The sequence below is a fragment of the Carcharhinus amblyrhynchos genome, chromosome 11 (assembly GCF_965287045.1).
Source record: "Carcharhinus amblyrhynchos chromosome 11, sCarAmb.v2.hapA, whole genome shotgun sequence".
Taxonomy (NCBI): Eukaryota; Metazoa; Chordata; class Chondrichthyes; order Carcharhiniformes; family Carcharhinidae; genus Carcharhinus; species Carcharhinus amblyrhynchos.
In genome coordinates, this window is record NC_137334.1 from 37,541,161 (window position 1) to 37,555,688 (window position 14,528).

General features: G+C 37.9%; 1 protein-coding gene across 4 annotated transcripts in view; it reads left to right on the forward strand.

Moving 5' to 3' along the window:
- The window catches only part of nckap1 (NCK-associated protein 1), a 205,519-nt gene that overhangs the window by 122,274 nt on the left and 68,717 nt on the right, over positions 1–14,528 (forward strand). For all 4 annotated transcript variants that reach the window (XM_080198863.1, XM_080198862.1, XM_080198864.1 and 1 more), the window contains 2 exons: positions 1,841–1,986; positions 5,040–5,172. In XM_080198863.1, the coding sequence (XP_080054989.1) occupies positions 1,841–1,986; positions 5,040–5,172 (279 nt within the window). The remainder of the gene's footprint in view (positions 1–1,840; positions 1,987–5,039; positions 5,173–14,528) is intronic.

Sequence of the window (14,528 nt, forward strand, 5' to 3'; positions counted from 1 at the left end):
CCATCTAGCCCTTCGAGCCTGCCCCGCCATTCAGTAAGATCATGGCTGATCTGAAGTGGATCAATTCCACTTTCCCGCTTTCTGCCCATAGCCCTTAATTCCCTTGTCTGTCAGAAACCTATCTACCCGTGACTTAAATATATTCAGCAAGGTAGCCTCCACCACTTCAATGAGCAGAGAATTCCAAAGATTCACCACCTTTTGAGTGAAGAAGTGCCTCCTCAACTCCGATCTAAACTGCCCCCCTTATTTTGAGGCTGTGCCCTCTCGTCCTGCTATCCTTTCTAAGCGGGAAGGATCTCTCTATCTCCACCCTATCTAGCCCTTTGTTATCGTATATGTCTCTGTAAGATCCCCCCTCAGCCTTCTAAACTCCAATGAGTACAGACTCAGTCTATTCAATCTCTCTTCATAAGATAACCCCCTCATCTCCAGTATCAGCCTAGTGAACCTTCTCTGCACTCCCTCTAAGGCCAATATCCTTGCGCAAGTGCGGCGACCAAAACTGCACATAGTACTCCAGCTGCGGCCTCACCAGTACCCTGTACAGTTGCAGCAAGACCTCCCTGCTTTTATATTCTATCCCCCTCGCTGTGAAGGCCAACATTCCATTTGCCTTCTTGACAAAAGAACTGGAGGCCACATAAGGGAAGAACATTTTCTGCTATTTGCCAATGCCATCCATGTGCAGCTCCAGTGTTTTACTCCATAATGTTACTGTGAGCAACAGCGTAGGCCGCAGTCAGGAGCAGAGACACTTCTTGTACAATTATTGGCAATGCAGGCAGTATTTTACAATTTCTGCTTCTTGTAACGTATAAAAAAAACTTGTAAAATAAATCAAAGAAGCAAAGTTGAAACTTGACCCATGGTTTAAAAAAAACAATCTTCACGATAGCTGTGCAAAACATCAGATGCCCCTGTTTGCTTATGCAACAACAGTGGCATCTCAGCTTCTAAAAATTCTCATGTTCAGCGTAGTAAACATTGAACAAGGTGTGGGCTGATATTGAGAATTTCAGGTGCCAAACTACGACAGCAAAGTCCATGAGTCTTTAATTATTAAGCCTTAAAAGAAAAATAAAATAGTAATGTTCAGGGGAAACAGAAACAGTTCAGTTTGCAACTTTTAATTGTAGTCTTAAAAGTAAATATTCAGCCTTTTTGTACCAATGGGACTAGAAAAGGGCTATTGAAAAAGATTGCCACAAGAACAAAAACTTTCCAGCAGAATGAAGTCTTTGGATTTCTGTGCATGCGTAGATCAGTGTCGGTAGCCATTTTGTGTTGGCAGGAGATGGTGACTACTGCCTTAAAGTGAAAAAGCAGATCCAATAATAATTCAGAGACTGAGTGCATACTTGGTGGGGAAGATTTTGCAGGACTTTAGGAAAAGAGCAAGGGACTGAGATAAGCCAGCACAGGCACAATGGGATGGATGGCTGCCTTCTGTACTTCATTATGCTATGATTCTGTGACAGGTTAGGTAGATTGGCCATGCTAAATTGCTCTTAGTTTCCCAAAATGTGCAGGTTAGCTGGATTAGCCACGATAAATGTACGGTTACGGGGATAGGACAAGGGGAGAGGGCGTGGATAAAATAGTCTGATAGAGTGTTAGTGCAGACTCGATGGACCGCATGGCCTTCTGCATTGAAGGGATTCTATGATAAAGAGTGGCCTCTTGGCTGAGGTACTGAGAATAGTTTGTGGAACTATACCTCAGCAAGTTCAAAATGTTCAAGGCAAAGAATGGTGGAAAATTAACAGAATAATTTAAAAGATTTTTTCTAATCTTCATAAGAGTATACTTGATCCAAAAATACTTATTTTGTTTGCAGGCCTACACCAGTGTTTCCAAGGCTTCTCTTAATCTGTCAGATCACAAGGAGCTAGGAAAAATGATGAACACTATTATTTTTCACACAAAAATGGTAGATTCTTTGGTTGAAATGCTGGTGGAAACGTCAGATCTGTCTATCTTCTGGTGAGTACTTACACTATCTCTCACTCCCGGGATTAAGAACTTGTTTTTTGTGAATGCGTTAAAGTAGGAGCAGTCAAACATTTTAATAGAAGCATTCAGACTGAGGTAGACTGAGTTAGATATCCATCAGATCTCTAATATACATGAATATATATGGAGCCGGAGGACGGGAAGGATGTCAGATGAGTATCTCGCCTCTGTCTTCACTTGGAAGTCATGATGTGGATATGCCGGCGTTGGACTAGGGTAAACTTCACTTGGAAGAAAAGATGTAGGTACAGAATTTGGGGGTATATAATAGATGAAAATATGGACAGGGGATTGGTTGATAAGTAAGTTTGCAGATGATGTGAAAATTGGTCAGATATTTAATGGTGAGGAAGAGGGTGTTAGGTTGCAGAAAACATAGACAGGTTGGTCAAGTCGACAGATCAGTAACAGATGGAATTTAATCCTGAAAAGTGATAGGGAAGTACTCAATTAATGGCAGGACTCGACGAAGCTCAAAGGGATGGATCTTGGGGTGCTTGTCCACAGGTCCCTGAAGGCATCAGAACACGTCATTTGGGTAGTTAAGAAGGCACATGGAACAGTTGCCTTCATCAGTTCTGGCATGGATTAAAAGAGCAGGAAGAGTTTGAGAGCTTCATAAGCTTTGGTTCGGTTACATCTGGCTTACTATCTTCACTTCACTATAGGAAGGATGTGATTGCACTGTAGAGACAACAGAGGGGATTCACCAAGCTGTTGTCTGGGATTGAGCATTTGAGCTATGAAGAGATTGGATAGATTTGAGTTGTTTTCTTTAGAGCAGAGAAGGCTGAGAGGAGACCTGTTTGAGGTATGTAAGATTGAGATTACAGACAAGGTTGAGCGAGAGCAGCTGTTCCTCTTTGTTAAAGGATCATTAATGAGGGGGCACAATTTCAAGGTGAGGGACTGGAGGTTTTGAGGGAATCTGAGGAAATAGTTTTTTCACCCAGAAGTTGGTGCCTGTGAAAGTTGTGGAGGCAGGAACTTCGCAACCTTTAAAGATGAGCCCTTGAAATGTAACAACATTCAAAATGATGTGTTGAATGCTTTAAAGTGGAATTGGTATAGTTTTGTTGGAGCAGATTTGTGTCTTTTTTGTACTGTCTATGCTGTGAAGCTATAATAATTGTGTAATTGCAACAGTCACACGGAAAAAAAGCATTTATCTTTCAAATGAGTGCAACAGCAGAAATTTTTCATTAACATTTTGTTGAGGATTCAACTTCTTCTCCCTCTCATGCTTTCTGGACTCCATTTCAAAATTTGGGCTCATTGGACTTTAGCTTAGTCTGTTTTGGATGTCAATTCCACCTTTTCTTCCTTGTTCTCCAAATTGGGGAATAAAGGAAAAAGCCTGAGCGCGTGCTGTATCATTCTTCCAACATAAACCTTGCAGTATCTTGGTACTTAACTGTACTGAGGGAAGCAGATTCATTGCTATCTTGTCCAAAAAACTGTTTATACACAACCTTTATCAAGCCAAGAACCCAGACCTGAGGGTAATTTTGAAGGAAGTTTTGCTGAGTAAACTTGAGATTCAATGCCAAATCCATTTTGAAAAAGTTACTCAATCCAACTCCCCATTCTATCAGAAAGCAAACAGTATATTAAACAATAATTTGCACCCCACCCCCATCATTTTGAATGTTGTTACATTTCAAGGGCTCATCTTTAAAGGTTGCGAAGTTCCTGCCTCCACCACTTTCACAGGCAGTTCATTCCAGACTAGCACCTTAACTACCAGCTGTTGCCATAGCTGCTTGTTGAAATTTGACCTAGGGTACCAGCTGCTCTCACTCTGCAAGATCTCAAGTGAGGAACTGACAGTTGTAGGGAGGCATTGGGTCTGGGGGGTATTGTGAGTTTGTGCAGCAGAGAGAAAGGGACTGACTATATTGCACGTCGCCATTGAGATACGTTTTCCATATCTCAATAAATTAGGTGTTCTGCTCTCAAGAACTGACTTCTGATACCAATATATAACACTCATATGGAAACCCCTAACATGATGGCAGTCATGATGGATTATTTGTTGCCTTGCAAACTCTCAAATTAAAACTTAGAAATTAGAAGATGTAAGAAATAAGAAACTGTAAATGTTGAAAACTATGATATATTTGCATTTGAGTGGCAGTAAATGATGCTTTGTATTTTTAGTTTATGATTTAACCTGTACTCCTTAAACCTATCACAGCTGTGCAGTGTTATTGTCTATTCATTTTTATTATAATTTTTTTTTCAACTTGGGCAAGAACACTTTAGTTGGGGAAGGGATTCAAGCAGCTTCTATTTCAGCCACCAGGTGACATTTTCATTTCCCAGATCATCTCTTCCTGTGGCCTTTCAGGTTGCTGATTTTGTATCAAATTATAACTTTGTGCTGAGAGACTGCAACCACTTGTAACTTAGGGTGTTTAAAACTAGCAAAGAAGTAACTTCTGACAGATTAGTCAGGACTGATTTCGAACCCAAAACTCGGATGAAAGCACAGTATGCTCATCTACTGTGCCCCCCACTTTGTCAGCAATATGTACTTATATGTACATTAAGAAATAGTTTGAAAAGGCTTGCCTTGAATTTGTTCAGGCACAAAAATAACTTGCTGTAAAGACTTGCACATACACAGATCATGTAATTCCATGGTGATAATAAAACAAAGCATATTTTCCACTATTCCTGTGTACAACGTACCATGGTGCATGCTATTACTTTTTTTTGGTAACCTTATGATTTATCCAGTAGTGCAAAATAAACACAATAGATTAGCATCAACAAATAGGGAACTTGGTAAACATGCAATGAATTTTGCATTTCTTAAGACAAGAAATATGTTGATACCAAGACCATAAACCACTCCCACCAAACCCCTAGCTCTCAAACTTTCAACAAAAAACCACTCAATGTTGGAAAGCACTGGAAATTTCATAATGAAATAGATTCTTGTATTAAGTAGTATTCGATTATACAGTACTATATTTACTATTTACAAATGTGTTGACGTGATGTTTACTACTCTTAAGTTTTTACAGTCGTGCTTTTGAAAAGATGTTTCACCAGTGCTTGGAGTTGCCTTCGCAGTCACGATATTCAATTGCTTTCCCACTGGTTTGCACACATTTTATGAGCTGCACTCATGAATTATGTCCTGAAGAGGTAAATTTTTTTTTCCTTGGTCTAAGTTGCAAATCTTTCAAAATTTCATGTTTATAGCAAAATATTGTGTAGTTATAAGATGACCTTCAGTCAACTAATGGCATCTTTCACCTTCACTTGTGGCCCTCTGAATATACCGAGAGATTCCACATTGTTCTCTCTCCTGTATGTTTAAAAAAGACATTTCACAGAATTGCATTGAAATTAGAATGTTGATGCATGCCATTTGGTCCATTTTGATATTTATCCTCCATGCCAAGTTTCAATACTAATCTTGTGCCTGTTCTGTTTCTGTATTCTTTATCCCCTTCCTTCAACCACCGACTGAATCAGTCCTTGAATCTTACCACGATCTTTGCTGCAATTTTTAATTCCAATGGTGTATTTCACAGGCTTACGTTTCTTTTTTTTCTAAAGTTTCTCCTATCTGTCCAAATAGAGACCACGTCAACAGAATAGACTAAAGGGGTGGCTGAAAGAAAGATGGATAGAAGGAGATGGAAATGAGGCATGCATATGGGAATAGGTTAAGACATTTACTCCTTTTCTAAATGGTTTGTATTTTGATTTCCATGGGGGAAACATAAGAAATTAAAACAGGAGTAGGCCATATTACTCCGCCATTTAATAAGATCATGGCTGATTTTGACATCCACTTCAATTTCCCACTCGATCCCCCATATTCCCTGGTTCTCTTAAAATCCAAAGATCTATCAATCTCGGCTTTCAATGCAAACAACAATTGAGTGTGCACAGTCCTCTGGTGTAGAAAATTCCAAAAATTTGCAATTTACTGAGTGAAAGCATTTCTCCTCAATTCAGTCCAAAATGGCTGTCCTCTTTAACCTGATTCTGTGTCTCAGAGTTATAGACTTTTTAGCCAGCAAAGTAACATTTCAAATGTCCTCTCATAAACTTGCATTTTAATAAGATTACCTCTCATTTTTCTAAACTCCAGAAAATATTGGACCATCCTACTCAATCTCAGATCATACAACAACCACTCATTTCTGGAATCAATCCAATGAACATTAATGTGCTAACGATGTTAGCGGTTGTGGGATTTAAACAAAAAGAAAAGATCTGGCTTGCACATGTAGATTGAAAATAACAGACAATGTAGGAGCTGTTGCCCGCATAGAGTAGAAAAATGAAAATAAAGGCAGCAGCCTGTGAAACACTCCAGTGGCATCGCCATCAAATCTAAAAGCAGTCATGCAACCCGTTAGCTTCTGTTGTCATGGCAACAAATTGCTAGGATTTCGAACAGAGTACCAATAATACTGTAGACACAGCACTATGCATCATTAATCATTATGCACAGTCAAGAAGAAAGTCGATCAGGCAGATGTCTACTCCTCTTTGATTATATAAGACTGCAGTGAGGGATTCTTTAGTGGTGTGGCCTGACTTCTCAAAAACTTAAAAATACTTTTAAAAAACTCGCAAAGGCAAGGTCACTGCTCAAGAGGTGATTAAAATTTACTTTAAAACGTAAAAATCATACGAAGCAAACAAAACATCAACCTACAGCCATTGGGAGACATTCAGCTGGTTGAATAGCTCTGGATCAGTGCTACTAGACCCCTCCAAAGATTTTTGCCAGTGAGCCAAGGTACAATTATACCTTCCACTATCTAAGGTACTCCTAATTAACTTAGATTCAATTTCATTTCATATTATAATGTCAGTCCAAAACATGACAGATTACCTCAGCCAATAGCGATGCACTACTTGACATAATGAAATTTCATTTGTCTGTCTTAATACCAGATTTATTCCCTCGGGCAAGACTCATATCTCCTTGTGGCTAAAGATGCCTCTATCCTAATACTATTCCCATAGGCATATTGCCAAAACAATCTGATAGTCTCTCTTCTGGGCCCATGAGAAAACACTTCCTATGTCCTGGACAATAGACACCTTATTATTTTGACACTTTGTTTCAGTTATTGACAGTTACAGGACTCAAAACTATATATTCTGCTGAATAATGGATTCTAGCTATTGAACTTTTGAACTCCTATCAGCATTTCTGCAGTACTTGCATTTTGACTTGAACAAATATATTAAAAATATACTTAATATATTAAAATACGTCACTTAATATTTAAATATATGAATAATATTTACAAATCATATCTCATTTACTTTAGCAAAATAAATGAGCAAACACTTAACATTATCTTGTTTGGTAAAAATCATCTCAACCCTTTCACTCCAAGCTACCACTAAAAATTAAAAATCTACCTAAGGACTTTTCAGTTCATTCAAAACCCTCTTCCACAGTGATGTTGTGGAACTTGGCTGTCCTTGACCATAGAAGTAAGATTTGGAACTTAAGTAGACACTTCTCTTTGAACTAATCCTGTATCATTCTCATGCTGTATAGTAGCATAGACACGATCATCAGGCAGCTCAGATTCAACTGAATTTTTTGTAGTATGATTAACAACACTAGGGACTCGAGAAGTTGGTACCTCTGGAGACAACTCAGAGAAATCATTTCAAGATGACGAAAACTAGCATGGCAACAGCAAATTAGTTCATCTTTAGTTTGAACTGTGTAACAAATTGGACCTGTTTTTGCTAAAACTATGGCTAGTACCCATTTCTCACTCATGGCATAATTACACATGAAAATTCAATCTCCTTGTTGAAATATGTTGTTCTGCCTTCACTTCTCATCTAGCAACATGATTGTTGTTGGCGCTGTACTTTCTCCTGATGTTTCTGGAGGTAACAAATCAAACGTAGTTAATTTTCTCTTTGAGTAGCAATGCAAGTGAATTTTGGGTAGTTATACGAGTAGCATTTTTATAAGATCCCAAAAAATTATTCACGTGACATGATAACGAACTTTGCTCTCTTGAAGCTTTTAACGAATGTTTTCAAGGATTGTAGGAATCTTTCAACTAATCCATTGGTTGATCCTCAAACTCTTGTGAAGTAAACTGCTGTAAACCATTATTGCTAACAATTTGTTCTAGTTTACCAAATATTGCAAAAAATGTTGTCAAGTTTTTCAATGGTTTGTTCAGTTGTAGTAGTTTTTATGATAACTTCTGATCACTGAGTGTGCATCAATTATGACTAAGAACATTAACATCAAATGGACCACAAAATCTTCATGAAATCATTGCCATGGCATTTTAAGCCATTCCAAGGGCATAAAGGAGACAACAGTGGTGTATTTCTTATTTGTGCACAGGATTGACACTGTCTTTCTTTTTCTTCAATCTGATATTCTACGCATGTAGTTTTTCAGCGCTAGGAAAGTCGTTCAGAATTAATTAAGACTTAGTACTATTAAATGCACTGTTACACCTCATTCAACAAGGCAATTTGTTTGCTTTTCTAAAAAAAAGTGATATTACAGTGTAATTCAAGTGATTTCTAAAGATTTGTGTGCATTCTGAAATCTTCAATAACTCACTTTGTGGAGGAGCAAGGAATCATTGGCACAAACTTACAGATTTCCCATAACAGAAGTTTCAGTTTAACAGTTGTAATGATGGCATATGTTGACAGTTTTGCCATCATTACAATGGAAAAATATGGGCCATTAAATGTTATAAATGAAATGAACCTAGATTCAATTTAAGGTAAAACAGTGTTTTTTTTCTAGAATCTGGAAAACCAGGTGTTTAGTAAAAGATTGAAGCCATAAGATTCATGGTTTGAACTAAAGAGTTTTACTACATAAATATCAAAGAACATGAACTATAATAACTACACTCTATCCTAAGTAGTTAGTAACATTAAAGATGATAAAAATGCAATGAACGCAATTATCTGTACTCCAAATCAAATGTCCTTCTATAGGCAATAGATTTTATGTCCTTTCAGATGCTTGACAAAATCCCAAAGATAAACCTTATGGTTTGAATATGTCAGTTGTATATAGGCTAAGATTTCTTGGCCTTCTGTTTAAATCCAGCAGGGTGGTCCCTTCAAACCTCCTCCAACACCTCCTAAGGTTACAAACTTCCTGTTCTACAGAGCCACCTCTATTCAGAATGTCTCGTGTTCTAATAATCTTTAACAATGAAGTTTTGTATCTCGTGCTCACTCTCCCTCGTGTGCTCTTTCTCCTTTACTCGCTTGGTCTTGCCCTGAAGTTTGGCTGTACCAAAAATTCAACACTCAAGGTGACATCCTTCAGTTAACAGGAGTTTTAACTATCGCTAGATTCTGTTAAGAGGTATTTCCTTCACTCCAGCTTGTTCTAAACTCTCTCACTAAGCTACTGAAATAGAGAACCACATCTACGAGCCTACTTGCCTTTATATTTAACTCAGCACTTATTTTCTAATGTTCACCTCTCCAGCTACCTGATCCCATGGAAGATAGAGGCTTATTTACTCTGAAATCAGATTCTAATATTTAAAGGGACCATCACCTCAATTTTTTTCTTAAAGCACATGGGCCATCATACCAATATAACAATAATAGGAGCTATGAATTTAAGTTAGTAAAAGACGCATGTCAAAATCTAAACTGATAAGAATTTTTAGAATTGTGTTGATAACAATTTGCCATGCATGTTCAAAATGTATTTTGCAGCTGAGGTGGATATTGGAGCCCAGTCTGATTGACCAAATTATCCTTTGTCTTTGTAAAATACCAAGCATTTTTCCTAAAAACGAACCTTGTAGCAGTGAGTAGATGTTTTGGTTATGCTGCTTTAGTTTCATATTTTGCTAAATGCCTTTTTTAAAATTTCGGTATCTGTTTTAAGTGTATTTATCTGAAACATAAAAATGTTTCATGAAACATCTGTTGTTTGGAATGTATCATCAATTTTTGTTCAAGCATTTTTAATGCACAGTAGGTTTACAGCTTAGTCTGACTGGTTTTGGAAATAGCATGCCTGTAACAATCTCATATCCCATTACAATGTGGATAGGCAGTATTATACTGGTCTATTGTTGCCACGTTCTGTTAAGCCTCCAGAACATGCCACACTGAGGAACTACTGATTTCAGTCATTGACCACGGTGATAGACAGAAGGAACTTGCCAGCTTCAAGGGCTCCTAATACATGTCAATAGTAAGCACATAATCCATGTTGGTTGCCAAATATCAGCTCAGCAAGTTTATCATGGAGACTTCATATCATTGAAATTCCAATCACACATGGAGATCACACTGATACACCCATTTGCAGTTGGCACCAGCAATCCAAATAGACAGGAAGATCAAAAGTGAATACCTCCATGAAAGCAATTAAATGAGCCACAAAACACATGGGTATTAGAAATTAATTATTTAAGCAAATTGGTCATAGGAATGATTAATTGAAAACAATTTGCAAAAATGACCCCTGCCTGGAATTCTAAGCAGAACTTTTAAAATTTTGACCGAAAGTTTAAAGCCCTATTTTTTTAACCTGAAGTTCCTTGTCAGGCTTTTTTTATATATTTGGTTACATCTCTTGTTGCTGATTATTTTTCAGTGTAGGAAATCTATCACACACAACATTAGTAGTTTAAACCCTGATAGTTCCAAATATATAAAAACTTTTGATAAGGCAAATGGCAGCAATTCAACTATTTCCACTGAGCCTGATGGGTCGTTGTTTGTCCAAGAGTTGTACAGTTAATAACAATTGCCAATAAATTGCATGGTTCCTTTCACAGTCAGCCAGTGTCCCTTAATGAAGAGCAAATGCAAGCTGGGCTGTCCAGCAGCATTGGTTCGTACCATGGTCTTCATTGAGATTCATGATTTTTACTGTGTTACTGAATAACATGGCCGTAATTGGGTCACTCTGTGTCCTCCTTAATTGGAGTAATCTAGTTGTAACTCCATGGAATAACTGTTACAACACTCCTTTGATGGGGAAGGCATTTTTGATAGTATCGTTGAGGAATTCCTAGAAGATTTGAAGAACCACTAATTTATGAGCTGTTTAGGAAATAACAGTGAAAAATAGATGCTGTTTTTATGAGCCCTATTCGTTCAGCCAAAAGGCCATGAAAAACTTCAGTACAGCAAGTGGCAGCAATTTTATGGGCCAATATTTCTAAGCCCTGTAGTCTGGAACAAAGCTGCATTCATGCTAAGAGACTGGCTATAGTTCTGAATCCGTGTAGGCATTGTGACAATGAATTGCTAGAGCCAAAATTTCTGACGACAGAAATTTCAAATTTTGTACAAGTCTGGCTACTATCAGAGAGACATGTCCTTTTTCATTTGGAGCTCAGTTCTAAGATTTTGCAAAATAATCTGATCAGATAATGTGAGATCTAATGCAGCATAGATAAATTATTTACGTAAGGCACAGCTGAACAAGTTTGCTCTTAAGAGGACAAAGCATAACTCTGTTTGATATCATCATGCTAAAAAAAATGAGTTGTACCAATATCAATCCTCAATACTATTCTACTACTCCATGTTTGAAAATTGCCAGAGTTCCTTGGATCACTCAGAAAATACGCCCAGATGAGTAGCTAGCCAATATGTTTCAGTATGTTACACTTTGTGAAACAGATGGAAAATATTCTATATTTAAAAAAAAAGTAGGTTTTTCTTACTTGCAACTTAGATTTACAAGCAGGTAAAACTGACCCCTAATAAGCTTGACAGTTTACAAGGTACTACAATCACTCGCATTCTGCCAGTAAATACAGAGTTGTGTTCTTAAAGCAACAAGCAAGGTTAATCACGGCTTCATCTTAGAACTATATATCATTATCATGCTTCAAACCTCAAATAAGTAACACCATAGGAGATGACTTCATGACCTAAAAATATCTACTTGCATGCAGGGATGGCATTGAAATTTTGTCAGGTTAAGTTTCAACGAATTTAGACAGCAGCTTTCAGTTTAGTAGCACTCATTACGTAGATTTGAGTGCTTTATTGGGCAGTGCGGACTCTCAATGGCAGGCAAAAGTGCAAAACAGACAAGCGGGCAGAAGTGCAGTTGAAAAGGAGTCTCCTGGGAGAATTTTCTAAGTAGGGAGCGTTCTTGCACAACACTGAAATGTGGTCATGAAGTGCAGAATAAGAAGTAGGCTGGTAATGGCATGTTAGAGATTGTTGGTGTGGAAGGATTTTGAAGGTGCAGGAACCTTCGTCTATGGAACACCAGTGAAAGCCAGTGAGGCTTCGTGAGGACAAGATGATGAGGATGTATGATATGTTATAGGTGAAGATACAGTCTGCAGAATTCCAGATGATTTGCAGTTTGAGTGGTAGATTGAGGAAGACATCCATAGGTAGTTCAGCTGCAAGAGGAACAAATTATGGATCAAAGTTCCAGTGGTTGTTAACAGATGCCAGGATATGGGTAAAATTGAGTGATAAATATTCTAATGAAAAGGAAATTAAAATTAGGGCAGAATAATTTGCTCTGGTGCTGTTGTTATCCTCAAAATCCAGCCAGCTTACAAGAGTGCATCCAGTGTGCACCTCAAGAAACATTTCTATGCTTAATCATATCTGGATTCTTGAGTTCTTCGTCTGGAATTCACTGGCACAATAGTGCAACTTCTACTTCGGTTCGGGAGTTTGACTTAGTCAATTAAAATAACATCTAAACCCAAGGGAAACTCTAATGTTTTGGTGACTGGGGGAGCGGGGGGGATTATTTCAAATTGGCTTAATGACCATCTTTTAGTGTCTGAAGCTGTGTTCATTAAGGCAATGCCCTGCATCTCCTGTGGTGATCTCTTAAATTCTGGTTGTAGCCATAGCTACACAGCTTGCAGCTGTCAGAAGATGGATCCCAGTTCTAAGAGTTTGTTGAGGGGCGGTGAGAATTCAGGCCTGGGGAGTGGTATTCAAAGAAGGTGAATATGCTTTCATACTGTTATGGTCTTGGTGATGATGTGGGTATGCCGGCGTTGGACTGGCATAAACACAGTAAAAAGTCTGACAACACCAGGTCTGTGCTTATATGCTCTGTCTGAGGCCAGAACTCTCCACTCACCTGACGAAGGGACTAACCCTGAAAGCTTGTGAGTCTATTATCAAATAAATCGGTTGGACTAAAACCTGGTGTTGTTAGACTTTTTACCGTGGTCTTGGTGAACAGTGCTGTGGTGGGCTCCTATAATAGAATAAGGACTTGCTCCTGATCCTATATAAATGCAGTTTTGCTATTGTATAAAGCATCAGATCACAGTTTCAGTGCAATATTGCAGTGCAGGAAGAAGCCATTTGGCCCATTGTGTATCCACTGGCTCTCCATATGAGTATTATAACTTAGTGCTGATCCTTGTGCCTGTGCATAGATTGACATTTTGATTCGACATTTATACAGAGAAAGTGGAAAAGCAGCAGCTAATTCGGTTGTTTAAATATCCTCACTATCCTGGCTCCCTAACATTCTAACAACGAGCAGGGACAGGATCTAACTGCCTTGCAGGTGAGATGACACTCAGGACTCCTAAGGAAATAAATATTATCTGGTGTTTTCTAGTTAATAACTTGGCTATTGAAAGACAAACAATGTTAGAACAAGACTTTGCTCATGAACATGTCCACAAAATAAGATTTCAAATGCAAAGTGGAAATGTTTAGAAAATTAGTACGCATAGTTGTTTAAACATATATCATTGCCTAGTCCCCATATTCTCTACATTTCATGAGCTGTTTGTGCTTTGTTTAATATATTGGTTCCCTGTTAATGACCTGCAAGTCCTTCTCATCTATCAATTGTGTTTAGCTTTTCTATTTTGACTAGACAGTCAAATAATAGTATAAAATTACTTCCCAGTTTGATTTGGACTATGAAACTGTTGAACAATTTTATCCAATTGAAAACAGAATGGTTGTTTTCACTGTATAGAGATTCATTAGAGACTTAATTTGCAGTGCCCCTCAAACAATTTTCAGAGTTTTGTTGTCTTTCATTACTGTTTGTTCAAAAATGTGAAGTAAAGCAGTAACCAAGTAGTTAATGATTGAGTATGTTCTACATTTGTTATTTTACTGAAAAAAGCAACTGCTGAAAAGTCATTCCCAACCATTCTTATGTATGGTTAAAACTAAATTCCATTTGTTTTTTTTCTAAGGCTGCCACATGAAAATGCCATGTGTTCACTTTGCATTGTTACCTAGTTCTGACATGAGGCCTTTCCCTGTGAACTTGATGTACCTTCAAGGATGGTTAAATTGTGAATAAAAGTAGATTAACTAGTATGAAATTTTCCTTCACTAATCACTTGTTATCTTGTTCCTTAACCCAACCCTGTTATCTCATCAGGCCTAGTGAGGGCATAGGTTTTAGGGCATAGGGATGGGTCTGAGACGGAGGGGAACTAGGGGTGATCATCATGTACGTTTTGTACCAAAGAGAAATCCTGCTTTAGTACAATTCCTGGACCCATATCTAATGCAAGTGT